The sequence below is a fragment of the Callorhinus ursinus genome, unplaced genomic scaffold (genome assembly GCF_003265705.2).
Source record: "Callorhinus ursinus isolate GAN/ISIS: 27379988/994484 unplaced genomic scaffold, GSC_fseal_2.0 scaffold41, whole genome shotgun sequence".
NCBI classification, from domain to species: Eukaryota; Metazoa; Chordata; class Mammalia; order Carnivora; family Otariidae; genus Callorhinus; species Callorhinus ursinus.
In genome coordinates this window covers 10,353,157-10,366,020 of record NW_027397103.1, presented here as the reverse complement: position 1 = coordinate 10,366,020, position 12,864 = coordinate 10,353,157, and the positions used below count along the sequence as shown (strand labels likewise).

General features: G+C 40.5%; 1 protein-coding gene across 2 annotated transcripts in view; it reads left to right on the top strand.

Moving 5' to 3' along the window:
* The window catches only part of ATP2A2 (ATPase sarcoplasmic/endoplasmic reticulum Ca2+ transporting 2), a 57,715-nt gene that overhangs the window by 27,111 nt on the left and 17,740 nt on the right, over positions 1 to 12,864 (top strand). For both annotated transcript variants that reach the window (XR_012374855.1, XM_025889740.2), the window contains exons 6-8: positions 6,493 to 6,573; positions 8,979 to 9,064; positions 10,601 to 11,065. Coding sequence is in view for 1 of the 2 variants with exons in the window: in XM_025889740.2 (XP_025745525.2) it covers positions 6,493 to 6,573; positions 8,979 to 9,064; positions 10,601 to 11,065 (632 nt within the window). In the remaining variant the exon portion in view is untranslated. The remainder of the gene's footprint in view (positions 1 to 6,492; positions 6,574 to 8,978; positions 9,065 to 10,600; positions 11,066 to 12,864) is intronic.

Here is a 12,864-nt window from a genome sequence, read left to right as displayed (position 1 = left end):
CATAATGAAAATGTTTGAGTCATAGTTAAATGTTTAAGTAATTTAGGTTAATTCTATTACAGCTTGCTTTTCCTAGGAGCCATTTAAACTCAAAAACAATAGTGATATTTAGGAGGTAATTTCTGATCTTATATATAGTTTTTCCTTAGAAAAGACTTGAATAGCTGGTAGAATTTGTCACAGTAAAGTAGATTTTTTTTCTCCCTACATATAACCAGTTCATAAAAAGGCCTTTTCTGTGGGGCACCTGGGTCACACAGTCGGTTAAGCATCCAACTCAGCTCAGGTCTTGATCTCAGAGTCATGAGATCGACCCCTGGATCAGGCTCTTTGCTTAGTGTGAAGTCTGCTTAAGATTCTCTCTTCCCTCCCCCTTTTTCCCTCCCCCACTGCCAACATGTGTGTGTGCTCTCTCTATATACAATATTTTTTAAGGCCTTTTCTAAGTAATGCTGATTTTAACTATCAGTATTCATTCATTTATTTTAAAGTTTATTTAATTTTTTTTTAGTAATCTCAACACCCAGCAGGGGCTTGAACTCACAACCCCGAGATCAAGAACCACATCCTCTACCGACTGAGCCAGCCAGGCGCCCCCATCAGTATTTATTTTTGATGGAATGGTGTAACACCGTTTAAGTACCATGGCTTATGAACACTCTTTCCCAGGTTTTAAGATAAAGTTTGTGTTCATTTCTAAAATGTGGCAGAGTAATTTCTTTTGACTTTTACTTGCATTCTTGGTCACCTAGCATAAAGTATACATTGAGGATTTTGTTCAGAGTGGAAATCCCTATTGTGGTAGCAGGTTAAAGAGTTTATGGACTTATGAAGCCAAAAGCTGAATTTGAAAAGTGTCAGATGTTAAACAAATCGAAGATATTTATAATAGAGTTTATTCTTTTATTACACCACTAGAACCCAAGAGACAGGGGAAAAATTTCAGAGGAAAAAATTGCAGAGCATCCACTTGGCAAGAGTAAGAATTTTCCACTACCACTTGCCCTAAGGGCATTGACATGCCCCATCAGGGAAATATTACTGGGTGCGATCATCAGGAACAGCACTGCCTGCTCCTCACTCACAAAGCCCTCTGTCTGAAATTCATAGAAGCCTGCAGACAAAAGAAAATTATGTCTTAGTTTGAAAAGTATCCATTGAATCTTGTGAATCTTTTCCTTCCTTAGAGTGTGCTTCTTAATGGATTCAATCCTAAATTGACTCTTAGAAAAACACAAAGCAGAGTCACACAGTAGGTTAAGTCTTTCCTTAATTGAAGTTCCTTAGGTAAAACCCCTTTTACTTTGAGCTTTAGTTTCCTAACTAAAATGAGGACATGGGTTGATTAGGATGATGTGAGGGTTTTTCTAGCTAAGAGAATACTAGAACATAGCAGGTTTTTTTTTTTTTTTTAATTCATTCGATACACAGCACATGAGCAGGGGGAGGGGCAGAGGGAGAAGCAGGCTCCCTGCTGAGCCAGGAGCCTGATGTGGGGCTTGATCCCAGGACTCTGGGATCGTGACCCAAGCCGAAGGCAGACACTTAACCATCTGAGCCACCCAGGCACCCCCATAGCAGGTATTTTAAGACCGGTTTGGATTGATGCTTCTGTATGGATTTATGCTGCTTTCTTACAGAGATCAGTTACAAATGGAAACAAATGTAAAACTTTATTTGGGAGAGAGCTTGCACCTTTGCAAGTGAGCAGGGGGAGGGACAGAAGGTGAGGGAGAGGGAGAGAATTTAAAGCCAACTCTGCTAATCACAGAGCCCAACGTGGGGCTCGATCCAACAACCCTGAGATCGTGACCTGAGCTGAAATCAAGAGTCAAGATGGCTGGGGTGCCTGGGTGGCTCAGTTGTTAAGCGTCTGCCTTCAACTCCGGTAGTGATCCAAGGTCCTGGGATCGAGCCCCGCATCGGGCTCCCTGCTTGGCTGGAAGCCTGCTTCTCCCTCCCCACTCCCTCTGCTTGTGTTCCTGCTCCCGCTGTCTCTGTCAAATAAATAAATAAAATCTTAAAAAAAAAGTCAAGATGCTTAATTGCCTGAGCTACCCAGGTACCCCCAATGTAAAACTTTAAGGTAATAAATTTCTCAGGTGTTGGGGGAATTAAGGTCTTCTTGGCCTAGAGCTGGCATACTTGGCACATGAGAAACAGCACAAAGTAAACCGGCTGTTCTGAATAAGCCCTTCGTGGGATCTGAAACCCATTATTATAATTGGTTGTTGTTGTTTCTTGTATTTTTTGTGTTTGGAGAACTTTTTGAAAGCTGGATTCCCATCCCAAATGCATTGAACCAGATTATTATTATTTTTTTAAAGATTTTATTTATTTGATAGAGACACAGCGAGAGAGGGAACACAAGCATGGGGAGTGGGAGAGGGAGAGGCAGGCTTCCCGCGGAGCAGGGAGCCTGATGCAGGGCTCGATCCCAGGACCCTGGGATCATGACCTGAGCCGAAGGCAGAAGCTTAACGACTGAGCCACCCAGGCACCCCTTGAACCAGATTCTTGAAGAGCAGGTCCTGAGGTTGTATAGTTTATAAATGGCTCCCAGATGATATTTTTCTTTTAACTCCTAAATATTTAATTGCCTCCCAGTTAGAATGGCTGTTGTCAGATGGAAGAGAAGTTGAGAAAAGCTTGAGGTCTGTTTTTAAGGGCTTCCCAGGTCATTTGTTCTACTAGCATTTGACAGCTGAGTCATTTCTAAATATTTGGCCAACAATTAAATGTGTATCCATATAATTTCTGTATAGCAAAGAAATTTTTTAATATATTTAAAATAGACCTTTGGGGCAGGGGTGCCTGGCTGGCTCAGTAGGGTGTGCGACTCTTGATGTCAGGGTTGTGAGTTTGATTCCCATGTTGGGCATAGAGATTGCTTAAAAATAAAATCTTAAAAAGAAAAACCTTTAGGGGGGAAAGTAGCTGGTTTTTTATAATGCCAGTAGAAGTATAATTTTTAATGCTGCCTATGTATAGTAATTGATACTGCCTCAAGCTAATGGCTAATATGTTGACCATGTTATCCAGGAAAGAAATTTAATGTTGGTATTCATTGCCTCAAAGATACATTCCACCTATTTTAAATCCTCTGAGCTGGGGCGCCTGGGTGGCTCAGTCGTTAAGCATCTGCCTCTGGCTCAGGTCATGATCCCAGCATCCTGGGATCGAGCCCTGCATCGGGCTCCCTGTTCCACGGGAAGCCTGCTTCTCCCTCTGCACTCCCCCCTGCTTGTGTTCCCTCTCTCGCTGTGTCTCTTCTCTGTCAAATAAATAAATAAAATCTTTAAAAAAAAAAAAATCCTCTGAGCTTCCAGTGAAACACAGCAAAATAAATACCAAGATACTTCTTTTGAATCTTCTTGTAGTTTATCCTCAATTTGAATATTAGATTGGCTTTAAATCTGGTAGGTATATGAGAGTACATGCTATGGCTTATACATAAAATTGTTGAACTAGAAAAACAGGATTCAGCTTTCAGTATAAAATGGAATGTTCTGGGCACTTGGGTGGCTCAGTCAGTTAAGAGTCTGCCTTTAGCTCAGGTCATGATCTCAGGGTCCTGGGATTGAGCCCCGTATTGGGCTTCCTCCTCAGCAGGGAGTCTGCTTCTGCCTCTGCCCACCTCCCCGCCCCCGTATGTGCTCTCTCTCTTTCTCAAATTTTTTTAAAAATGAAATGTTCTTGGGGCACCTGGGTGGCTCAGTTGGTTAAGCGACTGCCTTCAGCTCAGGTCATGATCCTGGAGTCCCAGGATCGAGTCCCATATTGGGCTCCCTGCTCAGCAGGGAGTCTGCTTCTGCCTCTGACCCTCTCTCCTCTCATGTTCTCTCTCTCATTCTCTCTCTCTCAGATAAATAAATAAAATCTTTGAAAAATAAAATAAAATAAAATCTTAAAAAAATGAAATGTTTTTGTTTTTTGTTTTTTGGTCAGAGAATGCAAAACGGGGAGCTGTAGGGAGAGGGAGAAGCAGGCTCCCTGCTGAGCAGAGAGCCTGACTGGGGGCTTGATCCCAGGACCCTGGGATCATGACCCTGAGCCAAAGGCAGATGCTTAACCGACTGAGCCACCCAGGCATCAGCTGTTCTGCTTTTAAATTGCTGGTATATGATCAGCTATTGGAGTGCAGAAGTGTCTTAGTACTTAAAGATTGTGGGGACCCCCGTGCCATGTTAGAAATTTTTTGCTCCAGTGACATAAATTGCCTATGACAGCAAGAAACATTTTCAAGTAAATTTTCCATTTAGGGTCATAGGTTCATCATTGAACCTTACATTCTTTTCATGTTCCAGATCATGCATGATCAAGTTAATTATGACATCCAGAAATAATACAGTAAAAAATTTTAAATGGTTTCAAAATCTTGATGGGGCATTTTAGCTGTTTATGTCACTGAAGTTTCGTATATGGTTGATTATAGTAGGAACAGAATTAAAGTGAAAGGTTCTCATTTATTCAGTCCGGGAGTATTGCTGTTCATTGCATAAGCATTTCCAGCAGGAATTTCACCTTAACCTAATGTGTCCCTGCAGTCAAATGCAAGGATGATCTTTGCCTCTTGAGATTATATACTGACAGTCTGTTTTGGGGCTGCTTTGTGACCACATTTCCTAGTTAGGCTATAGGGCTGTTTAATGAACTGGAGCTCAAAAAGCAAATCCTACTCTTTGGAACTTCAAAGCTCTGAAATGCAGAAAAATCAGAGCTAAATTGAAGGCTTAACAGATGAAATGAATCTACTTGGATAGAATGGCTATTTTGCCAGTTTACATATATAACCAGACAGTTAAAATTCAGTATGTAATCATGGAAAAATGAACATTTGACTTAAAAATACTATATGTAGAGGTGCATAGGTGGCTCAGTCGTTTAAGCATCTGACTTGATTTTGGCTGAGGTCATAATCTCAGGGTGGTGAGATTCAGCCATGCATTGGGCTCTGTGCTGGGCATGGAGCCTGCTTAAGATTCTCTATCTGCCTCTCCCACCCACCCCCCACTCCCTCTTAAAAAACAACAACAACAAAAACTATATGCAATTCTAGGGGAGACTGTACTTGTTCTAATTTTTAGCTCTCCCTTGTGTCAGACTTGGAAAACTGCCATAGTTACCTTTCAGAAAGTTAGGGAAAGCTGTTGTACACTTATTTTAATATTCGGTTGCTTTGGTACTGATAAGTATGTGTTCAACAATATTTGAATGTCTACAGTGTTCTGGACACTATTCTCAAGACCATGTAAAACATTGGCTTTATCTGTTCCTGCATCTGCACTGTGGCATTTACTCTATACAAACTAGAGATGTGGACCCTTTAAGAGCTGTTAAAGGAGCTCTTTGGCCTGGGGAAGAAGACTCAGTTGACTTACAGATCTTCTTTGAGGTGATGCAAGAGGTTTATTCATTTATTTGATAAATCAGATTTCAAAAGTACAAAGTGAAAAGTCTCCCTCCACTCCATACCCAGCATTAAGATTTTGTAATACCTTCCCAAAGGTATTTCCTTATATGAATGACAGTCGATATAGGTGATGCTTCACATTTCTGTTTTCCCCCTTAATATACAGTATATCTTAGAGGAAATTTTCACTTTAGTATGAATGGAGTTGTCTCATCTTCCTACTGTTAATAATAAAACTACGCTGTGACTAAACATACTCTGCTGAGCCTATCTGAAGAGTAAATTCCTTGTAGTGGATTATATGGGATAAAAAGATTGTGCTTTGTAGTTTTGATATATATTGTCAAACTGTACTCCAGAGGTTTTATAACATTTTTTTTTTTTCATACTCAGCAGCATATAAGGGTGGTCACAAAGTCTGGAAGCAGAGTTGAATTATAAACACTGAATGAACTGTTACTTTTACATAGACCATGTAATGCGGTACATGCATTTAATTTGTCCTTATTAAGCATGCACTAACACAGAATTTCATTGATCTCTGCTCAGGCACTTGCCTCTAAAGTGATTTAGAACTCTGATTTTTTTTTTTCTATTTACACCAAAATTTTCAGATTTTATAGTCCCCCTATAATAAGAATTCCTATTTCTATACATCTTTGTAAACTTGACACATTTTCTCAACTCTTGTCAATTTGTTTTAAATTTATATCCCTGTACTTTTATTTCTCATGATATTTTATATCTTCTGATGATGGGATTAAACCATGGTATATACAACTTGATCCCCCTCACCATGCCATGTGTGTATAAGTGTGTAAGTAATGTGTCTTGTAGAGGTTTCCCCGAGCATTATTCTCTTCCTTCCTGTGTAATTCAAATCCGGTATCTATTTAGCAAGAGTTTTTATGACCCTAAGGAGAAGTTGATTATCTTGCTTAATTTAACAGATTTTTATGTATTTGTGCTGTATACAGGCTATGTATTTTCTTTAAGATGTGTTTTATTTGGAGACATTCATCTCTATGAAACATGAATTGTAAAATTGCTTATTTTAGCTGCCTTTTTTTTCCAACTAGTTGGTGACAAAGTTCCTGCTGATATAAGATTAACTTCCATCAAATCTACTACTCTTAGAGTTGACCAGTCCATTCTCACAGGTGAGCATTATACGTTGGAAGGTCTCTGAATGTTGAAGTCCTGCTCAGACACCATGAGTTGGCTCCTGCCCCTTCTGTCCCTTTTTAGGGTTTTATCTTAATCCTGTCCAAGATAGTTGTTTTGTTTTGTTTTAAGATTTTATTTATTCATTAGAGAGACAGCGAGAGAGGGAACACAAGCAAGGGGAGTGGGAGAGGGAGAAACAGGATCCTGGGATCATGACCTGAGCTGAAAGCAGACACTTAACGACTGAGCCACCCAGGCGCCTCCAAGATAGTTATTTCTTAATGCTTTAGAAATCTGGCTTTTTTGCCAGTGTATCGGGTTTAAAAAAACTTGGCTTTCATCTCATAAGACCTCTATTTGTCTTTTAATTTTATCAAAAATTAGCTTTTGGGGGCACCTGGGTAGCTCAGTTGGGCGACTGCCTTCGGCTCAGGTCATGATCCTGGAGTCCTGGGATCGAGTCCCACATCGGGCTCCCCGCTCAGCGGGGAGTCTGCTTCTCCCTCTGACCCTCTTCCCTCTTGTGCTCTCTGTCTCTCATTCTCTCTCTCTCAAATAAAATCTTAAAAAAAAAAAAAAAATTAGCTTTCGGGGTGCCCGGGTGGCTCAGTTGGTTAAGCATCTGCCTATGGCTCAGATCATGATCCTGGGGTCCTGGGATTGAGCCCTGCATTGGGCTCCCTGCTCAGTGGGAAGCCTACTTCTCCCTCTCCCACTCCCCTGCTTGTGCTCGTTCACTCACTCTCAGTCAAATAAATCTTAAAAAAAAAAATAGCTTTCACCAAAAATCTTTTATGTTTTTACTTTCTAAAAAAAGAAGTTACAAATTTCTACATTAGCAGAGGTAATAATCTTAAGGTTGAAGCGTTGTCTCTCTGTTTTATGAAAATGAATTAATTACTTAGCGTTCTTTTCCCAGGCAGGGGAGAGAGGTTCCGGAGCCATAATTTTTTTCATTGGAGGAATGCTAATCTTGCATCTAACATATTTACAATGATCAGATGTACAATTAACAAAAGTTAGCAGCCTCCAAAAACGGTGAATGTTTTACTGCCTAAAGTTTGCACGCTTAGATTTGAAATTGTTTGGAACATTTTTCCATTTTTTGGTAAAGGCATAGTCTAGGGTGGAGGGTTCTAATTAACTGGAAGTAAGGTGGTCAGAAGATTAACACAATGCTAACCTGAGTTAAATAGGGTCAATAGAAAACCCAAAGGTAATCAAGATTTATCTGATTATCAGTTTTGAAAAGCAGCTGAAGTCCTAGGAGGAAGTGCTGTGAGTAACCTGGGCTCTTTTATTATTTCTCTGAATAGCTTAGTTACTAAAACTCCCATTAGCAGCAACAAGCTGAAAGCTGATTGAGCCGTAAAATGTTGGGAAACTGATTAGGTGGTGCATATAAGATTTTCATAGTATGCCTACAGAAATAATTACCTTTTTTTTTTTTTAAAGATTTTATTTATTTGAGAGAGAATGAGAGGTAGAGAGCACGAGAGGGAAGAGGGTCAGAGGGAGAAGCAGACTCCCCGCTGAGCAGGGAGCCCAATGTGGGACTCGATCCCGGGACTCCAGGATCATGACCTGAGCCGAAGGCAGTCACTTAACCAACTGAGCCACCTAGGCGCCCCAATAATTATCTTTTAAAACCTCTCATAAAACTTAGTGTTTTTTTTGTTAAATAATGATACTGTAGTTTCAGACTAGAGTGAGGAACCAGGTTTGTTCAGATATCGAGAGTGAAGTTGGCTACCTGAAATTTAAATGAACAACTGGAGCCACATTTCATGTTACTCAGACCAACCCCAGTTATATATTTCATAAGCGATGTTAAGTAAGGTTGAAACCAGATTCGACAAGACATTGTAAAAGTTAAAGTAGTCCTTTATCTACCATGTGATATTTTTAGTGCTGATTGTTTTTCAGTTTTATTTTATTGAAATAGAATGGTCTGATCACTCATTACTAATGAAGATATTTCTAAAACAATGTTTTCATTTCTCATGTCTGGCATTAATGAACAAAAATAGGCTTCCCAGTAGATGCTCCTCATTATACGTATTATGTATCTGGTATGTTCATTGTGTTAAGAACAAATATACTTTGACCTTTTTATGAAGTGTTAGTGTGTATATGTAAGTTTACAATAAATAAATATAAATATATATTCATAGTATTAAAGGTGATACCTGAAAATAAACTAGATTTGAATAGTTACTCCGGGAAATACAGGCAATTGACTGGGATTCTATTTCTAAATTTTACTAGTTTTTCTCCTTCAAGCGAATTGGGTCTTTTATCTCCTTTCCTGAGAGTGGTGGTAGCATGAGTGGATGAGGGCTCAGGGTCTAGGTATGAATTGCACAGACCTAACCATCCCTTCTCACAACCTGCTTAGGTGAGTCTGTATCTGTCATCAAGCACACTGACCCTGTCCCGGACCCACGGGCTGTCAATCAAGATAAAAAGAACATGCTCTTTTCTGTAAGTACTTTGTCAAATGTTTGTGGGGTTTTTTTTAAGATTTTATTTATTTATTTGACAGAGAGATAGCGAGAGCAGGAACACAGGCAGGGGGAGTGCAAGACGGAGAAGCAGGCTTCCTGCCAAGCAGGGAGCCTGATGCGGGGCTCGAACCCAGGACCCTGGGATCATGACCTGAACCAAAGGCAGACGCTTAACAACTGAGTCACCCAGGCGCCCTCTCAAATGTATTTTTATTTGGAGACATTCTTAGAATTTAAAATCTGCAGGGTTTTAAGTTTATTTTTAAGTAAACTCTACAGCCAGTGTGGGGCTTGAACTCAAGACCCTCAAGATCAAGAGTCACATGCTCTTCTGACAGAGCCAGCCAGGCTCCCTCCCCAGTGTTGTCTGTTTTAATTAGCAGGTTTTTGAGGGGGGAATAAAAGATCAAATCAAACATCTTTAAATTCTTTATCTGTAAACCTTGAAAAGTAGATTTGTGTGGAAAAGGCTTATTAAAATTATATGGACGAGGTATGTGTTTAGAGAGAGAACAGATGTGGCAAACCATTTAATAACTGGTGAGTCTGGATGAAAAGCAAAATAGATGTTCATTGTACTACAGTTTTTCTGTTAAATTTTTTTGAAATAAAAAGTTGAGAAATTTGTATATTTTGCTTGTTTGGTATTTTATATGCTATTTTAAGTGGTAGGTTCTGTGGGTTAGTGTGGGAGCCTAACCACTCATAGTAGGTAAAGTGCTATAGAATTACAGTGGAAATAATGAAGTGGTATCATGCCAGCACTAGGAATTAAAGTGGGGTGGGGAGAGAGCCCTGTACTTGATTTCATTGATTGTTTGAATGCCAGTGCTTGAGTGGAGATCCTCAAGGTAGCACATGGTGCTGGTTGCCCTGCTTAGTGTGGGTGATGAAAGTAGGGGAGGTGGGACTATTGGAGCCAGCTTAAGGTTGAGGGCTGTATGGAGTTCGAAAAATGAGGAACGCAGAGGGGTTAGAGCACTGTTCAAGCCCAAAGCTAGTCTGCAAGCCAGGTTCGGTATGGTGAGTAGAGATTCCAGGGGGGTCAGGGTGGAGCTGCTCTGGGCAAGTGGGGACCACATAAAATGAGAATCCAGGAGAGCTGTAACGTGCCGCCTGCATCAAGTTTGGATGGCTGGTTCTCTGAAGAGCACACCCTCCAAGGCCCAGTAGAATATGAGAGTCTGGGTGCTCTAGTCAAAACGCACCCAAGTCTGAGTTTGCTAGTCAGTTGTTTTTTGTTTTTGTTTTTGTTTTTTGTTTTATGATTTTATTTATTTGACAGAGACACAGCGAGAGAGGGAACGCAAGCAGGGGGAGTGGGAGAGGGAGAAGCAGGCTTCCCGCGGAGCAGGGAGCCCGATGCGGGGCTCGATCCCAAGACCCTGGGATCATGACCTGAGCTGAAGGCAGACGCTTAATGACTGAGCCAACCAGGCACTGCTGCTACTAGTCAGTTTTAAGTTGGGTGCGATGTTAATCTTATAACCAGTTTCCTCTACTTCTGTCGTAGGGTACAAACATTGCTGCTGGCAAAGCCATGGGAGTGGTGGTGGCAACTGGAGTGAACACGGAAATTGGCAAGATCCGGGATGAAATGGTGGCAACAGAGCAGGAGAGAACCCCCCTCCAGCAGAAACTAGATGAGTTTGGGGAACAGCTTTCCAAAGTCATCTCCCTGATTTGCATTGCAGTCTGGATCATAAACATCGGGCACTTCAACGACCCAGTTCATGGAGGCTCCTGGATCAGGGGCGCTATTTACTACTTTAAAATTGCGGTGGCTCTGGCTGTGGCAGCCATTCCTGAAGGTCTGCCTGCTGTCATCACCACCTGCCTGGCTCTTGGAACTCGCAGAATGGCAAAGAAAAATGCTATTGTTCGAAGCCTCCCTTCTGTGGAAACCCTTGGTTGTACTTCTGTTATCTGCTCAGACAAGACTGGTACACTGACAACGAACCAGATGTCTGTGTGCAGGGTAAGTGGGAGTGATTTAAGATTCTTTGCTGGTGGTGGTTATTGGTTCATCCTAGGAATATGCCCTCATGCCATCAAAACCTTGGATTTGTAATTTGATACTTTTTTGAGTGCTTTAAACAAATGGGTTGTGTGTATAGCCAGAGCCCAAGGTAATCTGATGCCCCAGAGGAATTAGTCATCTAATTCCTAAAATTAATTCATGGAATAAAGGGTATCTGCATAGTTGATGTGCTTATATTGGGGAAGGTGACTGTAGGCAATCTGTTAATGTGTTAGGCGACTATGTTCCCTTTGTATTCCTGCTCCTCTGTCTCTGAATGCATGTGTGTTACTGGACCAGCCTTAAAGGAAGAGAATCCTATAAAGCAGCTAGTTCCCTCCGTACCTGCCTAGCTAAACTTCTAACTGGTATTTCCATAACACATTGAATGAGACATGCTTTCTTGAAAGTTAAATAATTGCCTTTAACTTGCTTTGTTATATGTGTTCATCCTTCCTTTCTTAGGTTGTTTTGACCATCACTGGGGGGATAAAATAAGAAACTGTTTAAACTTGCCCTTAGAAAAGTAGTAACTACAGAAACACTGATACAGCTGAATTATGTTCTTTTCCTAGGTTTTATTTAAACAACTTTGTACAAGTCTTTTCAAAGTATAATTTTCCAGAAGGTACACAACTCATAAAAATATTGAGTGGACACTGGTCAAAGATTCTGTTTAGCTTGTTAAATAATGAGGGAATCAGTAAAACTGGTTACAAGAGCATTTGAGGAAGTACTCAATAACAGCATAGAATTGCTATATGTTAGATTGCAAAAACTGGTTAATATCCAATAGGGCAGTAAAACTACAGGTTATCTTTCCTACAGGACACAAATCCCTAACTTCATGTAACATGAGCTCTTAATGGTAAGTAGCACAGTGGAACAATGTTAAATTTTCCTAGAATACTACATCTTTGAGTGAGCCTGTTAAAGGAATGCTTCTGAATGACATTGAAGGGACATGTGGGCATCCTCTTGGCCTTAGCTCCAGGATTCTGGATAATATTTTTTCACATTAGAAATTCTTAATACAGTTAAACCCTCTGAATCTTTATCTTGCCACATTTAAACTCATGATGATTTTTAGATACACAGTCATCATCGGTGTCCGTCCCATTCTCCACCCCCACGCCCCACCCCAGCCAAACTCTGTGTAATCCAGATCCCGACTTCGAATGAACTGACAGCTGTTTTGTCTTTTAAGTGGTAAGCTGCCAGTCTGTCCTGGGTTTCACCAGAAGTGCAGGGTTTGACTTGGCTACCTAAGTTTTCATTCCTTGGAACCAGAAAAGGTTGCATAAATTAGCTAATAGCTAGTTGGCAACTAATTTCAAACTGGGGCAGCAAATCAAATTTCAAACTAAGAATAAAACAGAGTCCATAGGAAGAATTCTTTGTTTTTATATTTTCCCTTAACTGGTTTAAGATGTTTTCTTCTATTAAAGAAGCAGCCTAGCTTGCCTCTTTGTTCTGTTCTCTCTCTATGACAGAAAGCTGATGCTAATCAGTATTCTCCAGGAGGTTTCTTGCAGTGAGTTGCATAACTGCCCTTGACTTAGAGATACTGTCATCATGCAGTTCCTAAATGGTTTACTTGCTCGAAATCTAAAATGCCCACGTGCGTTCAGATTTACTTAATGTGGATTAGAATTCTGAATATCTTAGAGTACTTTGGACTTTGGTATAAACCCAAAGAGTTTCACTTTTTATAAACTATATCATTAAAGAAGTGACATGGCATGTAGTCATAATGC